This window comes from Callospermophilus lateralis, chromosome 17 (genome assembly GCF_048772815.1).
Source record: "Callospermophilus lateralis isolate mCalLat2 chromosome 17, mCalLat2.hap1, whole genome shotgun sequence".
Classification (NCBI taxonomy): Eukaryota; Metazoa; Chordata; class Mammalia; order Rodentia; family Sciuridae; genus Callospermophilus; species Callospermophilus lateralis.
In genome coordinates this window covers 43,129,523-43,146,847 of record NC_135321.1, presented here as the reverse complement: position 1 = coordinate 43,146,847, position 17,325 = coordinate 43,129,523, and the positions used below count along the sequence as shown (strand labels likewise).

General features: G+C 43.1%; 1 protein-coding gene across 1 annotated transcript in view; it reads right to left on the bottom strand.

Annotated features, from left to right (window-relative positions):
* Kctd1 (potassium channel tetramerization domain containing 1) overlaps window positions 1–14,901 on the bottom strand; it is a 187,232-nt gene extending 172,331 nt beyond the window's left edge. Inside the window, exon 1 of the mRNA XM_076836663.1 lies at window positions 14,858–14,901. Coding sequence (XP_076692778.1) covers window positions 14,858–14,866 — 9 coding nt within the window. The 5' untranslated portion in view covers window positions 14,867–14,901. The remainder of the gene's footprint in view (window positions 1–14,857) is intronic.
* Window positions 14,902–17,325: the final 2,424 nt, after the last annotated feature.

Here is a 17,325-nt window from a genome sequence, read left to right as displayed (position 1 = left end):
CGATGGTGTTTTACCTGCCCTCTTGATGCCAGCCTCACAACTCCATCCTGAATCCCTTCAAGACTTGTAGGTTAATTTAGAACCAGAATGAATCGGCACGTACACACATGTACATGTGCATACTTACGTGTGTGCACGTCTATGATCTGCACAGGGATCATTATGCTGACAACAGTGTGGTTGATAGTAGCTACTGTTTTCTGAGCACTGACTACATGATGCACCTTTGTTGACCCTCCCTTTCCTGCCTGCTGCTCTCCCATGGCCTGTGGGATCTTGAACTTGCTCTTAAATCATGGCAATGTCAGATGGGGTTGGGGGCTTCCCCTGTGGGGATGTGATAGAGGTTGATTCAGGATCGCTCCATGATCAGCACAGGTGCTCTGGAGGAGCTCCACAGGCAGTGGGAATGAATGTCCTCCTCCTAGCTTATCTCAGAGAGAGTGACCAGTGGTCACAAATTAACTTGGGGAAGCATTAACACTTGTCTTTCTCCCAGATATCCAGGGCCCCTAGGGCATGGGCTGTGATAATTTTCCACCAAATAAGCCGTGGTCAGTGGGCTTCTAACTAAGTAAAAAGGGAAGACAGGAGTTTAGAAATTTTCCTGAAAAAAAACACAACCATCTTCTCAATTTTGATTTTTAAAATTTCACTCCTGCTTAGGGCTGTTACCATTTCCGTTGAAAATTGGTAGCAAACAGTATTGATGTTGAAAAATATAAAATAAAGCAATAACCGCTCCCTCTATCTCTGAATTGCTTGGGAAAAAAAATAAAGGAAATAAATAAGAGAACTTCACCAAAAAAACCACTCGATTCAGTGACAAGTGGAGATCAAATTTGGGGGGTAGGGACAGTTGGGTGGCATGACACATTCCAAGGTTGCAGAGGTTCTGATCCCAGGAGGAGTTAAAAATAAAGCCTCTCAGAACATGTTCCATCCTATGGTTTGTAAAGTTGTCCCACTCTGAAAAGGCACAAGAATATACTGACATGAAAGCTGATTTGAAAACTACAACCTGCAGGGAAGGGCGGAGGGAGGGAGGGAGGGCGTGAGGGAAGGGAAGAGTGCAGAAAAGAAGTTTGGGTTCTGGGTTGAAGGATGTGCATTACCATCAGCCTGGACTGTTGTAACAAAATACTTAAGATTGGGTGGCTTAATAGAAGTTTATTTTTCCTGGTTCTGGGCACTGGGAGGTCCATGATCAAGGTGCTGGCTAATCCAGCCTGGTGAGGCTCTCTTCCTGGCTTATAGACAGCCACCTTCTTGCCATGAGCTCACAGGGCCTCTGTCCATAAACAAGAGAGTTCTCTGGTGTCTCTTCTTATAGAGACAGAATTCTTACCAGATCAGGGTCCTATCTTTAGGATCTCTTTACCCTTAATTACATCCTGAAAGACCCTCTCTCCAAATACAGTCACACCGAGGCTTAGGGCTTTAAAGTTTGACTTTGTGGGAAAACTGACAGATGGGTTGTTTTCCAGGGGCCAATGGAAAGAGGAAAGAGACAGTAAGGAGGGACAGTAAGGAAGGCAGAGAGGGTTAGTGGAACAACAGAGGGGGATTTTGATGTTGGGAGCAGAGAGGGGACATCTCAAAAAGTCAGAAGCAAGTTTATCTAAGTGCAAACGTGTTTGGGATTTGAGAAGAGTAAAAAGTTTCAAAAGAGCTTTCATGAAGAATGAGACAAGAAGTTTCATGGAGGCTGCCAGGCAATAACCAGGGACCAGCAATAACCAAGGCCAGCTACCATGACGGCCATCCCCACACTGGCGTACATGTTACCTCTTCATGGAAGCCTCAGCGGACTGCCTATTTTGATTTTCTTTTTAAAAATATTTGTGAGCGTGCTACCACTTAAGCCACATCCCCAGCCCCTTGATTTTTTTTTTTTTTTAATTCTCATCCCCTACCCCAAGAATGTAAAGAGCCTGGATCTTTTGTTGTTGTTGTTGTTGTTGATCATTATATTTCTAAGGCTTAGGGTGGTGCCTGGCACAAGAAAGTCCGGGTAAATACTGGCTAAATGGATGAATGATTTTCTGATGGCACCAATCAGAAGAATCATGTGACCATCTGCCCCTGTCAGTCAGGCTCCTAGGAACAAGAGTGAGGAAAAGTGGAAGGGATATCCAGGGCTGAGTGTTAGCAAGCCAGGAAGGACAGAGGCCAAAAAGAGGAAGGAAGGAAGAGAACTAGTGAGAACCCAGCTGAATAAGGGAAAGGTGATGAGGGAGAAAAGAGGGGAGGGGAGTGAAAAGGAAGCAGAGAAGGGACTGCAGCTGCCCTGAGGTCAAAAGTCAGGTTTAGTGGGAAGGAATGGGAAAATAATTTACTCTGGACAAAAGAAGAACGCTACATGGCCAGTGTAACTCCACTTCATGTACCACACAAGAAGGAGAAGTTATACTCCATGTATATATGATATGTCAAAACACATTCTACTATAACAGGATAGCTAAAAAGAAAGGAAGAAAGAAAAAGAATGCTGGCTATTCTGGAGGACGATGCAGAAGAATCACAAGTTCAAGGCCAGCCTCAGCAACTTAGCAAGACCTTGTCTCAAAATAAAGTTTTAAAAAAGGGCTGGGAATAGTTCAGTAGAAGAACACTTGCCTAGCATTCAGGAGGCCCTGGATTTGAGCCCCGGTACTGTCAAAAAGAAAGAAAGAAAAATAAAACAAGAAAGGAAGGAAGGAAGAAATCACTGAAGTTGGAGATTGCTGAGGATAGGTGCTAGGTAACAGAAATGTCCCACCAGTGTTGGTGGCAGTGGGTGGCCAACCTGAGGTAGGAGGTGGGAGGCACTGTGACACAGGACAGCCCTAACTAATATGTGCTCCGGGAATAGCAAATCTGAGAGTTAATTGCTACTGAGAGAATAAAGAAGTTCAATAAGTTTAGAAAATGTAAGTTAGAAAACTGATTTCCCCATGTTACAATACTTCTAGAAACCTTTAAAAGCTGGGTGTGGTGGCACATACCCATAATGTAGAGACTTAGGGGGCTGAAGCAGGAGGATCACAAGTTTCAGGACAGGCTCAGCAACTTAGTGAGACCCTGTCTCAAAATAAAAAGGACTGGAGATATAGATTAGTGGTCAAATAAATGCCCCTGGGTCTCTAGTGGAAAGAAAGAAAGAAAGAGAGAGAGAGAGAGAGAGAGAGAGAGAGAGAGAGAGAGAGAGAGAGAGAGAGAGAAAGAAAGAAAGAAAGGCAGGCAGGCTTAAAAGACTTCACAAAAGCATATACTGTTTCCTAAATTTATTCGATTGATTGATTGATGAATCTCCCCCCCCCCCGACCCCCACCCCCTTCCAGGAGCATCTCTTGAGTCTACTGTGCTCCTAGAACAAAGGTTCTCAAAGTGAGGTTTCTGGAATAGCAGCATGAGCATACATGTTAGAAATGTAAATTTCCAGCCTGTTAGAAATGTAAACTCTTAGACCTCACCCCAGATCTACCTAATCGGAAGCTCTGAGAATAGAGCCAGGAATCTGTTTTGTTTTTTTTTTAAACAAGCTTTCCTGGCAATCCTGATGCATGCTAAAGTTTGAGAACCACTGAGTTAAGAAATACTTCTGGGAGCCTGGTTCATATTCATATTTGGGAAAGTCTATTCATTAAGGTGTTGGATAAATCGCCTTGATCATGCTGAGTCATATAGTATGAGTACAGAGGTTGACATTGAGAAGAAAAATCTGAGTCCAATAGCAATATGCACATTATTAGATTGCAAAATTTAATAGTAGCCTAATTAATGTCACATCAAAATATTAACAGAAATAATTTTGGCTTGACTATTTTTTTCAGATTATTCATACTGTATGTCTTTCTGTTAGCATGAATCAAGACCTGACTCTTTTCCAATATGCTTTTCACGTTGTTGGGTGGGAGGGGAGAGAGGAAGAAAGAGAAGTGGATTTGAAATTGATTTCCTTTCATTTCCTTTCTCCATCCTCTAACAGAGGAACCAGAAAGTAATTATGAGACCAAAAGGTAGATAGCAATGGAAAAGAAGAGAGATCATTTGTAAGATACATCATCGGCTTTTGAATAACCAGAAACGGGACCTAAATATCGGTATTACATGTTTGGCTATATAAATTTATATTTAAAAACTGATAAAATAATTATGTGCAAACAGCCTTACACATCAATCAGCTCAGAAGCATTTCACTGGCTTTCATAATAAAAGGTTATTGGGTTAACACAGAAACTTATCAGAAGGCATAATTTTCAGGTGTTAAAAAATATATCCATCTGACTCCTTAGCAGAATAATTTGCAAGTGTTCTTATCAGACATTTCTAGGCTGCAAAAGAGTTGTCAAAAATAACTCACCTACATGAGCACTTCAACTGTACATTAAAAAAAAAAAAAAGGAATTTAGGTGTATATTTTCAAAAGTAAAATCTGTAAGCCCTAAAGTCTAAAATGCATTTTGACTCAATTTTGAGAGGGAAAAAGAAACAAAGAAGACCTTGAATAATTATGCAGAGCTAAATGCTTGAGCTTTTAAAATGATTTGAGCTTCAGCTAGAAATATTCTTGGTTTCTAATGCATTTAGACATAAGGAGATATCAAAAGCAAAAGAATAGCATTGTGCAATGATTTGCATGAACACAAAAGTTTAATTGGAAGAAAAAATGATAAGAAATGCCCCTCGTTTTTTAAGGTGGATGTCTTCCATTCTGTTTCACTCAGCCCTAGCTCATCTCCCAGCAACGCACATGATTGGCAGGGTCTTCCTGACTCCATTGGTTATGAACTCCTGGGGTTATTTCTACTAAGTGGGGATTGAAATGGAGGCAGGTTCCATCAGGATCTGTTTATCCCATAGAAAACCACCTGTACTTTTTATATAGCTAGTGTGACTTATGCAACCTTTGAATGATTCATTTTTCACATACTCTGGATCTTTGAAATACCATATTTGCAGCCACTAAAAAAGGCTTAGTTCTAAAATTTTGGCCCTGATTTGGAGAGTTGTCTGTTCTACCAAACCTCCTTTTGGCATACTGCAGATAGTAAAGTCCAAAGTCAATGGACTCCAGACTAAAACCTGCCTTCCATCCCAAACTTGGAAGAACATTTTTGACCAGGAAGGACCTAAGTTAGTTAATAGTGCAAGTGACTTTCTTCCAAGAACTCATGGGCAAAAGCTACGTCCTACCACCAGGCCCTCATGTGCAAGACGAAGGTGACCCTCACTTGGTCGGTCACCCAGATCTCTCTACCTTCTTATGAAATGATGAACAATGACTCTGAGCAGAGAAAGGCAGTGAGGAACAGAAGTGGAACCAATTGGAAACTCTGCAGGCCACTCACCATTTCTGAAAATGGCTGTGAGACCAGAAAGATCTAAGGGCCTCTGTTGAAAATTTTAAAAAGAGTAAGATGTTAAAATCCTTATATCCTATTCCCATATATGGGAACTGAAGCCCCATATACTCCCATTGTTGATTTCTCTTATCTCTAAATCACTCTGCCAGCTACCAAGGGACCCACCACTGAGCACTTTAATATATTGTAGCCTCGCCATTAATTTGTTTTCCTGTGTCCAAGTGTCAATTAGAGCAAAAGTGGCTATACTTCAATGAATGACTTTATTGTGTTTCTTACAAGGTGGGGCAGAGAGTAAATATTTTTTTCCTCCTTTCATAGAGTGGCTGAGAGGATTAGAGGCATTAACATATGAAGTTGCTAGAATAAGGAAAGTGATTACTAATTACTGATTATTAGTAAAAATCACCATTAGTAAAGGACAATAGTTCCTACTGGTTAAGAGCAGACTCTAAAGCTCAAATGCACGGTCCAAATCCTGGCTCTTTGCCACTTACCAATGTGTAATGCCAGGCAAGTTACTTCATCTCTCTGTGTTGCAATCTCCTCATCTGAAAGATGGGTTTACAAATTGCACTGCCCTCTTGAATGATGGATGAGGATTCAATGAGATGATGTATTGCAAAGACCTTGAAAACCAGCCTAGCACAGGGAATCATTGTATTGTTGTTACACATTTAATTCTTATAACAACCTCTGCAGTGGGTTTTATTACCCCTCACACATTGTACAGATAGTGAAAATAAGGTCCTGGGTTATACAGTTAAAGTGCCTGGAATCCCAGCTATTCAGGAGGCTGAGGCAGGTGGATTCCAAGTTTGAGTCCATTCTGGTCCATTTAGCAAGATCCTATCTCAAAATCTGAAAAGGGCTGGTAGAGCACTTGCCTAGCACGCACAAGGGCCTGGGTTCAATCTTCAGTAACAGGGTGGCACGTAGAAAGTGGACTCATGGTTTTAGGAAACCATGAGATCACATTTTCAGTACCCTACATGAGAGGGGTACACGTGGGTCTTAAGTAGCACAAGACACTGTTTCAACACACGGTGGTACGTGACTGCTTAACACTGTTACCATCTTTATTAGTATTCCTGATTACTAATTGGCATGGATTACTAATCAGCACACCCACAGCATGGAGGATGCTGGAGGGTGACAATATTTTCTTCTGTGGATTTGATCAAATCCACCGGAAAACAGACCTCTTTCTAATCATTTGCATCTCTGGGAAACTAGCAATAAGTGGATTCTAAGAAAGGTGGCCAGGGTGACCGCTTTCTCCCCGCTCGATGGCCCACAGACCAAAAGGAAATGGGCAACTCTGAGGTGCTGATCCTCCCAGCTGACCCTACTGAGCTTTAGTTGTTCCTGTGAAGGAGCCAAGGTGGGTTTCAAAAGCTGGTTTGGGTAGGTGCAGTGGCGCTTACCTGTAATCCCAGTGACTCAGTAGGCTGAGGCAGGAGGATCACAAGTTCAAGGCCAGCCTCAGCAACTTAGTAAGACCCTGTCTCAAAATTTAAAAAAAACAACAACAAAGCAAAACAATTAAAAAACAAAAAGGACTGGGGATGTAGCTTAATGGTAAAGGTTCCCTGGCTCCAATCCCCAGCACAAAAAAAGATTACGAATAAATAATAAAAATAAATAAATAAAAACTGGCTTGGCCTCCCTTTTTACCAAAGGTGGGACAACACTAGAAACTAAGAAAGACTGGAGGCTTGGAAAGACCTAGAGTTTACTTTCGAGTGTGTCGCTGCCATCTGCTGGATGGAATGGATATTGGACCAGTTCAAATGCCGCTTTGCTGCTTGTAATAAGCAAATTCGCCAATTGCCACTGTGGGTTGAGAACCTAGTGTTGTATTGGCATCATTTCATAGCTTCAGTTCTGAGTGTCTGCAAATTTTGGAAATCCCATGACAACTGTGCCCAGGAGGACCTTTATGTGAATGTAATCGTAATCAAAAGGTAAAACCAAGGACCATCATTGGAACATTCTATCTCCCACCAACATTTTCCAGGTTCAAATTTGATCTGTTCCCAAATGATTCATCTAATTGGTTATAAAAAGCCCATAACCATCAGGCAAGGGCATCTGGAAGAATTTGGACCCTCTTGTCAATGGCAAAAAGTATTTACAGGGAAGTGAAAGTGCCATCTGGCTTTACTCTTATGTTCTTTGAAACTCTGTGTTCATACATCCAACAACTAATTTATTGAGCATTTACACTGTATGCCAGGTACTATATTAAAAAAACAAAACAAAAACTAAGGAAATGGGGCTGGGGGTGTAGTAGGTATAGATTGGTGTAGAATGTTTGCCTAGCATGACTGAAATTCTGGGTTCTATCCCCAGCACCCCCGCTTCCCCCTACATATGGTGGGGAGGTGGGGGGCAAATATGAATAAACACAGTTCCTATTCTTAGTAATCTCATATGGATATTTTCTAAGTGCCTACTATGTGTTGGGTATTTGCATCCCATTTTATTTATTTCATTTTAATTCAGAACAATTCTATTACCATCTCCTTTATGGTTTAGAAAACTGAAGCTTAGAAAGATCAATTCAGCCAAGATAATGGTTAGATGGAGTAGGGTTTGTTATCACCATGGACCAATATTGCTTTTTTTTTTTTTTTTTCACACAAAGTCTCGGTCTTTTGTTTTACACACATTTTCTGTTCCATTAGCTACGAATTTCTAGCAAAGTGAAAGTGCTACAAAAACAGTAAGTGATGATAGCAGTAGATGCTTGGGAAAGATTTATCAGAAAGAATATTCCTTCCTCTAGCAACCGTTGGAAATCTATCTAGTTAACATTCTCTTTAGTACATAAGTCTTCGTCTAAACAGTGGCCTTGGTGTCGGGCGGCCCAAGCTGAATTGCTGTCAGTTTTCATCGGATAGAATACAAATCTGAATTTCTGTCAGTGCAAGAGAGCACATGTTAGTAAAAGGTATGCTCACAGGAAGAGGCCAGTTTGGGTGTTCTGATTGCAACCATCTCAAACCAGTTGTAATTTTTCCTTTCTCTCTTGGTATAAGAGTAGGTAGGGTGCTTGTGCTGGTGGGGAGGTACCGAGGGTGGCAGGGAGGGGACAGAGTGGATGGAAGCTGGTGGCAGAGCAGGAAAACACTCTGTGCCTATGAGAAGTGCTAAGACTGGGCAGAGGCAGCCAGAGGAAGTGGAGGTGGGACAGGACAGCAGCTGGTAGGAGGGGCTGGTGCCAGCCTGCTGGGTGAAAATCCATGCTCTGTCGCCCACCCAGTCTTGGAGCTCAGGCTTATCCTATGTTTCTAACCCCCAGTTCTTCCATCTGTCGGGTGGGGTATAATACTTGCCTCACAGGGTTTCTTAGAGGAACATTCAGAGAGGTATGCAGACTGGCCTCTGGCACTGCTCCCCTAAGTCTTAGCTGTGGAGAGGACAGTGCCTAGAGGCTCAGGGAGCTGGGATGCAGCAGGACTGGCATGGGGTGACTGAGCAGAAAAGCAACGGGGACCGAACGGGGCTTGCTCCTCCAGAGAAGCTGCCCTTTGGATACAGGATATTATTTATTTGCACATCAGTTTGACATATACACCTACATACATATTTTATTTTAAATTTCCCCTCTCGGCAAAATTTTCTTTTTCCATTCTCGGGCCCTGCTACACACTCAAAATGAGCCCTCTGCCCCTGAGTCACATTCCTCCTCTCCACAACCTTGTAAGGCAGGTTGGAGAGATATTATTGTTCCAGTTTTTCTCAGGAGAAATGGATCCTTAGGTGACTTGGCTGAAATGAGGGACTCTTTTCCAACCGTGCCTGTCCTTGGGGCTGCCCATGTGAGAACCATCAAGAAAAGCATCTTATGAATATCACTTGTGTATCCAACCCCCAAGTAGACAGTGGTATGCAGATTGCTTCCTGGAAATTACTGAAACCTGAATTCCTGGAAGGAGTACAACCAGAAAGGGGAAAAGCTATTCTAAAACACTCATGGCTGATTTCTTTTACTGAAATTCTCTTCCTATTAAGATTTTTTTAAAATTTGTTCTTTTTAGTTATACATGACAGTAGAATATGTTTTGACATCATACATACGTGGAGTATAACTTCCCATTTTTGTAGTTGTACATGATATGGAGTTAAACTGGTCATGTATTCATATATGAACTCTTCCTATTGAGTTTTGATATTGAAAGAAAAACCAAATGCCTAATTTTAGGTTGTTTTAAAATCAATCAACTGCTTACCAGCTAATGTTATTTTGGTAGTGAGCAACAGATTGAGCAAAACTATTTTCTGATTGTTACATGTGTTTGTGAAGCCAGACATGTGGGAACAAGTTTTGGAGAAACAAGAACCAATAGAAAGAATGGACAAGGCTTAGAAATACCAAAAACAGTATTCACGTAAGAAAAGTCTGAAAATGTTACACTGAGATCAGGCTCGCTGAAGACCAGTAGACAAAGTTAGAGATGTTTAAGGAACAAATGCACAAAAACCTAACTAACTGGGTGGGACACTGGTAGTCTAAGAACTGTTTGGATCTTTCAGGAAAGATTTGCATATGCCAGTTATTTGTATATAAATGGGCTTTTTAAAGTCATAGCGGAATAGTTCATTTTTATAATTATTTGACACTTTTATATTTTTAACACAATTAATTTGTATGACAGGGCAGACTTGATTGTGTTCAGGTAAGTAAACAGGGCTATTTCAATGATAAATTCCAGTTCAGCTGGAGTTGGACACATGAAATCTCACAGTGCAGTTCATAAAGGGAAAGGATCTTGGAAAAACAGGGGGCAGGCAGATGAGCACCTGAGCCACAGCAGGCAATCGCTCTGTCAAGACTGGTGAGCAAATGGAGCGAATAAAGAATGACCAGATGCTTTGGTTTCCTTTGTGAATTCAGTTACGCTGGATGTGAATGAGGTTTATTGCTACTCGTTCTGCCCACTAGAAATGAAGCCAAAGGTACAAAATCTATCTGGTCTTCAGAATTTCAGTGTCTATTCCATTAGTATGCCCAAACCTAGGCATCCGCTTGACACTTCTCTCTTCTTGATCACCCATCACGAGGTTCTGTAAATTTTACCTTCTAAATAGATTTCAAATCCTGCCATCACTGTTTCCCCTCCCTCGACCCTAACCCCAGCTATACCTGCTCTTGTTGGGATGACTCTAAGAACCATCCAAGGGCTACACTCCACCCACTCTGGGTCCCTCCAATCAACTCCCCGTGTGCACCACCACACACATCAATAGACACATCTCACTATGCCACTGCTACACTTTTCTCTATTCTCTCCACCTACTCCTTCATACTACTCTGAAAGTGGAGACGGGTACCCATCCCATAGCCTTTTCTCCTGTCCCAACCTCCACCCTCTCCTAATTCCATGCAGTTAAGTTTCTAGTCCCTCACTCGCTTCCTGCAGCTTGGCAAATGGTGTTCTCTCTTCTCTGCCTGGAACTGTCTCTCTTCTTCTCTTTTTCTCTTGCCTCTGCCTCTCAAGCATTTGGATCTCAGTTTTTAGCACTTTCTCTGGAACCTGACCCCAGTTTGGGCCATTTCCTTCTTGGGTTCATGCTACCAGAGAGTCCTGTGTTTCTTTTCCTTCAAAGCACTAATGTATCAGTTGTTCAATTATTCAAATTAATGTCTGTCTCTCTGAGCAGAAGTTCTGGGATTCTAAGATTCTGAATGCTTTTTCTCACTACTGTGTCTCCAACGTCTAACATAGTGTCTCCCAAACAACAGGCACAAATAAATATTTGTTGAATGAAGATTGAGTTTAATGAATACAGGCTTGCTACTTTTTTTCACAGTATCTCACACCAATCTCATCAACCAGCAAAACATCTAGTTTTGTTTTGTTTTTTAATGAATAAGACGTCAGGTCTATTACTGTGCTCAGGAAAACTGAGTTCTCACTTGTGCATGAGTGAACTATTAAAATAAGCATACATGATTGCATCCAAAAAATTCATTTTCATTCCCAAGATGGTTCATCCTAAGGTAAGGACAGAGAAAATAAATGCTCAATTTGCTTGGGAAATTATAAATTGCAGTCCAAAAGACGGCTCAGAGATGCCCATGTTTAATAAACAACTAAAAAAGCCTTGGTGAACTAATGGTTCGAAAACATCCTTTGAAAGACTTAAAAGCAATACAAATGGAAAAAGATCTTAGCAGAAAACATTAATTACAAAACAATCACTCTGATTTTGGAAATGTCAAGACAAGAAAGCACTTGTGCAAGCCACTGTTATTGCTAAACGTAGAGCAAAATGGAAGTTTAATTTCAGAAAGTTCTCTGATTAATACATCTTTGGCTAATTACTCTTACACTTAAAAATAAATTGCTCTGGATGAATAATTTGATGCCAGAAAGTCTATAATGCACTATTTCACGCAAACTGAATAATGTTTTCCTCATCTAGTAGAAGTCTTACTGCTGCTACTTTTCCAGTACTTAAGTAACATAATCTATAAAATAATTACTGAATACTCTCCCAAGAATAAATATCCCACATCAGAGTAAGTTGAATGGTCAGTAAATCACAATTACTTAAATAAGTATGAACCAAGCCATTATTGCACATCCCTACTATGCAAGCCCTGGCAAAGAATTACAAACAGGAAAATCCTACAGCTAGAAGAGAGACCTCTAGTGTGTGTTAGAGAACTTTATGTTGTGCTCCGGGCATAATTAATACAGCAAAATCACGGCAGTCATTTTGCCTACTGTGGTGGGAGATTTTCACCAACTATCATTCATACTCAATTCATTTAAAAATTTCTTTCCAGCGCATGTAAGGCATTTTTGCTTAATTAGTCGTTCTTACAAATATCAGCCCAACCCAGTGAAGTTTTCCTTGTGATGCAAAGTTTCAAAGTTCCAGGGTCACCTTCTGCAACCTAATCAGTAAACATTTAACCCACCTTCATCATAACAATTGCTAACAATTCTTTCCATTCAGGAATCAGCAGGATTCCTGAGTTGAATGCTTGCCATCAGTGTGCAGTCTCCTAAACTCCTCATAGTAAGCCAAATGCCACACAAATACAAACACGAGGAATAAATCGGCATCTTGCCCATTATCCAGGAGACAAATGAATCCACTGCTATTTTAAAATCACCAAGTAGGCTGGCTATTAGTTTCTGCAGCTTCCCATATATGCAGGTGAATTCCTTGATGCAGAATCAGATTTAACGAATCATTCTATGGCATCAATCAGCCTCAGCCTTTTAAAACCCTTTATTTTCTCTTTTTCCACATTAAAAACACATTTGAGATACACACAGAAAATGTTTCTCTAAAACACACACACACACACATACACCCAAAACAGGAGGTCTCTTAAGGAGTCTACTGCTGAGAAGGTAAAAGCATTTTGCTCATTTTTAATTTGCTAAAACAATCCAAGCATGCTTGGTACCCAGAGGGTATTCTCAAATAAACTTGTATCTCTAGCTGCCAGCTTAGTTGATTGAAAACAGAAGGCAAACGTTTCTTAAAGAATGAGTATGTTAAACTGTTATGTCTCTCCCAGTACCACCAAGGACACACACACACACACACACACACACACACACACACACACACAGAGTCAAGAATTTGCTTGAAAGTAGCTAGTTCTATGATCTAAAAGGTAATGCAGCATTTATACCAAAATTACTTCTGCCTACTGCGGTACACCTCTTAGCGAGGAAGCCTGTGCCATAAGGATACTGGACAGTTCCTGCGTGCTGCTCTCCACGTACAAAGCCGACAGCCCCACCGCAACTTTGTTAACTTAGTTGGCTCGCGCCCAGCCCGTCCCCGAAGCATACTCGAAGTGAAAACGTTTTGATACCGTAAAATCATTTCCACGACAGTGTTAAGTGTTCGAAAGCACAAAGGCAGACACTGTCGACCCGGGATTGCTAGGAAGCTGCGGTACTTGGGGCGGCTGTGCGGAGCACACGTCCAGGTAAGGGATTCCTGCACCACAGGTCTGGCTTCTCTTCCTGGACGTTTTGGGGGCTCCGTCTCACTTTTAACGAGAATTCACCATAACGCGCTCCCCGCCCAGTTCTTTTTCCAGGAGGTGCGGACTCTGTTTTCCAGCCAGGTCCCTCTTGGGGGCAGGAGAGGAAGCACACTTCACATTTCCATAAAGAGGGGCGGCAGGATGGGGGTGGGGAGAAAAGAGGTCAGAAAGGAGCCAAACTGCATCCCTTACGCCCACCTCGGCGCCCCCAGCTCTGGTTCAGACAGCGCAGACGGGAGGCTGCCAGGAAACTCTGTCCCTTTAAGGGAAACCTTGGCCGCCAGAAGAGGAGGGAAGGATGCAGACTCCGGACCCAGCGCTGCAGGCACCGCGGAGAAGAGGCGAGCGCAGCAAAGCCACAGCCATTACCTGCAGCGCTCACATCCTTCCCCCACCCCGGCGGCCCCCCGCCCGTCCCCGCCTCCCAAGGAGACTTCTAATCCGGAGCATGTGCCATGCCCTTTATCAGGGGAGGAGGTGGGGAGGAAGAGGAACGAGAGCTTTTTAGAAATAAATGAAACGTTTGCACCCAAGGGGGGGGGGGACTGGAAATGGGAGGAGATGGGAGGGGGCTTTAAAGGCGCCCGGGTGGGCGGAGGCGGCGAATCCGGAGACGGACGGCGGACAGCTCTGGGCACCAGCCGCGGCTCACAAAGGGGAGCGGCGCGGCCCGGCCCGGGCAAAAGGGGAAGGAAAAACCGCCCCGGGGCCCAATCCGTTCGGCAGCCACAATGGCGTCTTTCACCCTGCGTCCGGGGGCGCCGCCGAGGCTGCCAGCGAGGAGGGGGCGGCGGTCCCCACCTCCACCCCGGCGGGAGCCCAGCCCCGGGCGCCGCCGCTGCCCCCGCGCGCCCCGCAGCGCTCTGCGCTCGGCTCCGGGCGCCCCGGTCAGCGGCGGCGGCGGTGGCTGGGGCCCGCGGCGCTGGGCGCTCTCGGCGGGGCTGGTGTGCAGACGCGGAGCTCAGTGTCGGGAAAAGAAAGGACGCGCGAGGTCCGAGGGAGGAGGGAGGGGATAGGGGCGGGCGGGGGAGCGCAGCGGCCGCCGGGGAGGCTGGCGCACGGGGAGGCTGGCGCGCGGAGCCGCAGGCGGGCGGGCGACGCGGGCGCGGGCTCCGGGAGCCGCTGCAGCTCCGCTCTCAGAGCCGGAACCCGGCCCGGAGATCCGGAAGCCCGGCCCCGGCGCGCCGGCTCCCGCTCCCGGGCCGTCCCGGCCCAGTTCGGCAGCGCCTGCTCGCGCCCGCTCCCACTGGAGGAAGAAAACCGAGAACCGACAGCTGCAGCCCGAAGGAGGCGGCAGCCGCTGCCCCGCCACCGGTCCGAGCGGATCCCGAGTCGCCCGCCCGCCGCGTCGGGCTGTGTGTGTGCGAGTGTGCCGCGCTCTCGCCCCATGCCTGGCACATGCGTAAAAGCGAGTTGCGCCCAAAGTCCCAGCCATACCCTCCTTAGCAAATAATAACAAACCCAAACCGTCAGATCTTACCTGAAACATTGAAGCACAAAGTCTCTCTCCAAGTCCCCTTTTCCTTTTCCTCTCCCCCCTTTTCCGATTTCTCTCCCAGCGATCTGCTCGGCTCGCCACACCAGAGAGAAATGCAATAGCTTGGCTAAGGTAGACAGAACAAAATACAGAGAAGAGTTGCTCCAGGGCTTTGAAACCCCTCAAGGCAAGGATCAGGATACAATTAGCTCATGCCTCTACCTCCAGTCTAAATCAATCTCCAAAATAAAACTTAAATCAAATTAACTGATCACAGGGCAGACAATTGATCTCCTTCAAAAATAAAGCTCTACATATACGTATGGAGAAATATACATATAGGAAATTTTTTTCCAGATTTTTTTTTTTGTTGTTGGAAAAACAGTCTCATTCCAGCCTCCAACTTGCTTTTTACCCTTCTCTTGCACAGAAAAGCTGATTTTAATCGTTGTGATTAGTTTTGATGTAACGTTTCCGCGGGCGATTTCTGCAAATGGATGGAGTGTTTCTTTGCCAAAAGAGGGAAAAGCAGCAGATGATGATAATTATAAGGATTGTTGGTTGTTTCTTTTTATTTGTGTTTAGGGCTCTCGCTTCACTTTCTCAAGTTGACCTGACATTGCTGTTACAGGAAGGTCGCACAACTTGTTGATGGGGATCACCGCCCTGTCTGATCAAAGGATAGGTGATAATTTGGCAATAGAGCAGCACGTTTTGGTTCTTTTGGCGACATAACGTCCCAAATGATGTGGATAAAAATAAGCACATGCAGTCTGCTTTGCCCCAATCAAGTCTGAATCAGCGCCCGGGGGTGATACACAAACTCATTTCAAATGTTCAACCATGCAGAATTGTAAAAAGATTGAAGGAGTTACACCACATTTTTTTTTTTTAATGGCAAAATTAAAAGAAAACAAAACCTAACATTAGGTGTAGCCAAGGACCAACCATTTGGGTTTATTTGATCAACCTTCTGAAACCTTGCCTCCTCCCTTCTCTTTACTTCACCTGGTATCTTTTATAGGTAGGTTTGTCTAAGACCATTATTTGACGGAAGTGCTCACTAGAGCCAGAGTCTCTAACATAAACACATTTCCCCAGATTGCTACTCCAGCCTAACCTCCCCCCACTCCTCATCACTTCTTTCTCTCTGGGTCTTTGTTCAAAGAGATTGTTCTTGAGCCAGTGGTTATCTTAATTCTTTTTAGTTAGGGTGGGATATTTGGTGATAAACTCAAGGGTCACCTCTCATTAGGGTTAAATCCTTGCAGGATACTTTTTGAAATGGTATGTTTTTGAGCACTTCACAGTTCATTAATTCAAAGGTTTTGCTGACATGTCTTATAAAACAAAACAAAACAACAACAACAAGAGATTGTAAGGCCAAGGATTCTAGAGGAAGAAAAAAAAAAAAGGAGAAAAGAAAACCTAAATAGAACCAGACATGTCTTGTAATACCTGCAACTGGCAGCATTTCACAGGAAGTATATATATATTTTTTTAAGCCTGTAAGGTAAGCAACTGTGGCATATCAACAGAAAAGGAAAGGGCCAAGCTTTTAAAAAATATGGTCAATCTGATCAATGCTATAATGACCTGAGAGATTAATGTCATCATGGGAATAAGGGAGTGTTGGCAGACTTTTTAAACATAGCAAGTTCCTATGACATGAGTATCTGGTTTGAGAATATCAGTGCCCTATAAGAAGAAAAAGGAATGGCTTACGAAACAACACACATATAAAAAATTATATTGCAACACAGAGATACTATCTTAATATTATTCTTTGCATATCCTCCCCCATAGATACATTCTGTGAATTGCAATAAAATTTTTTAAATGTTCACAAAACTCTGAATTCAGCTGAATAAAAATTTTGTTTCTGTCCCTGAATGGCATTAACTTTTAATATAGGAGGAAGTGAGAAGAAAAGAGACTATGGTAGAAATATCCCAAGTCATTTGATGTAATGATCTCATACAGGTTGAATGTCTCCTCTGATTCTTAGACCCAGAAGACTTCAGATATTTTTTCTAGATTTGGAATATTGCATATATACAATGAAACATTTGGGGGATGAGGCACAATTCTAAATATGAAGTTTATTTATACCTCATATACACAGTGCTTGAATGTAATTTTATACAAAATATAAAATATTTCATGATTTTGCTCATGAACCAAAGTTTTGTACTGTGCATTTCTCCACTTGTGACATTATGTCTGTGCTCAAAAAGTTTCAAATTTTTGTAGCATTTTGGATTTTCAAATTAGGAATATTCAGCCTGTTCATTAAACATGTGACCTAAAGTGACTTTTTTTTTTTTTTTTTTTAGTACTGGGGATTGATTGAACTCAGGGCACTCAACCACTGAGCCTCATCCCCATGCCTATTTTGTATTTTTTTTTAATTTAGAGATAGGGTCTTACTGAGTTGCTTAGTGCCTCACCATTGCTAAGGCTGACTTTGA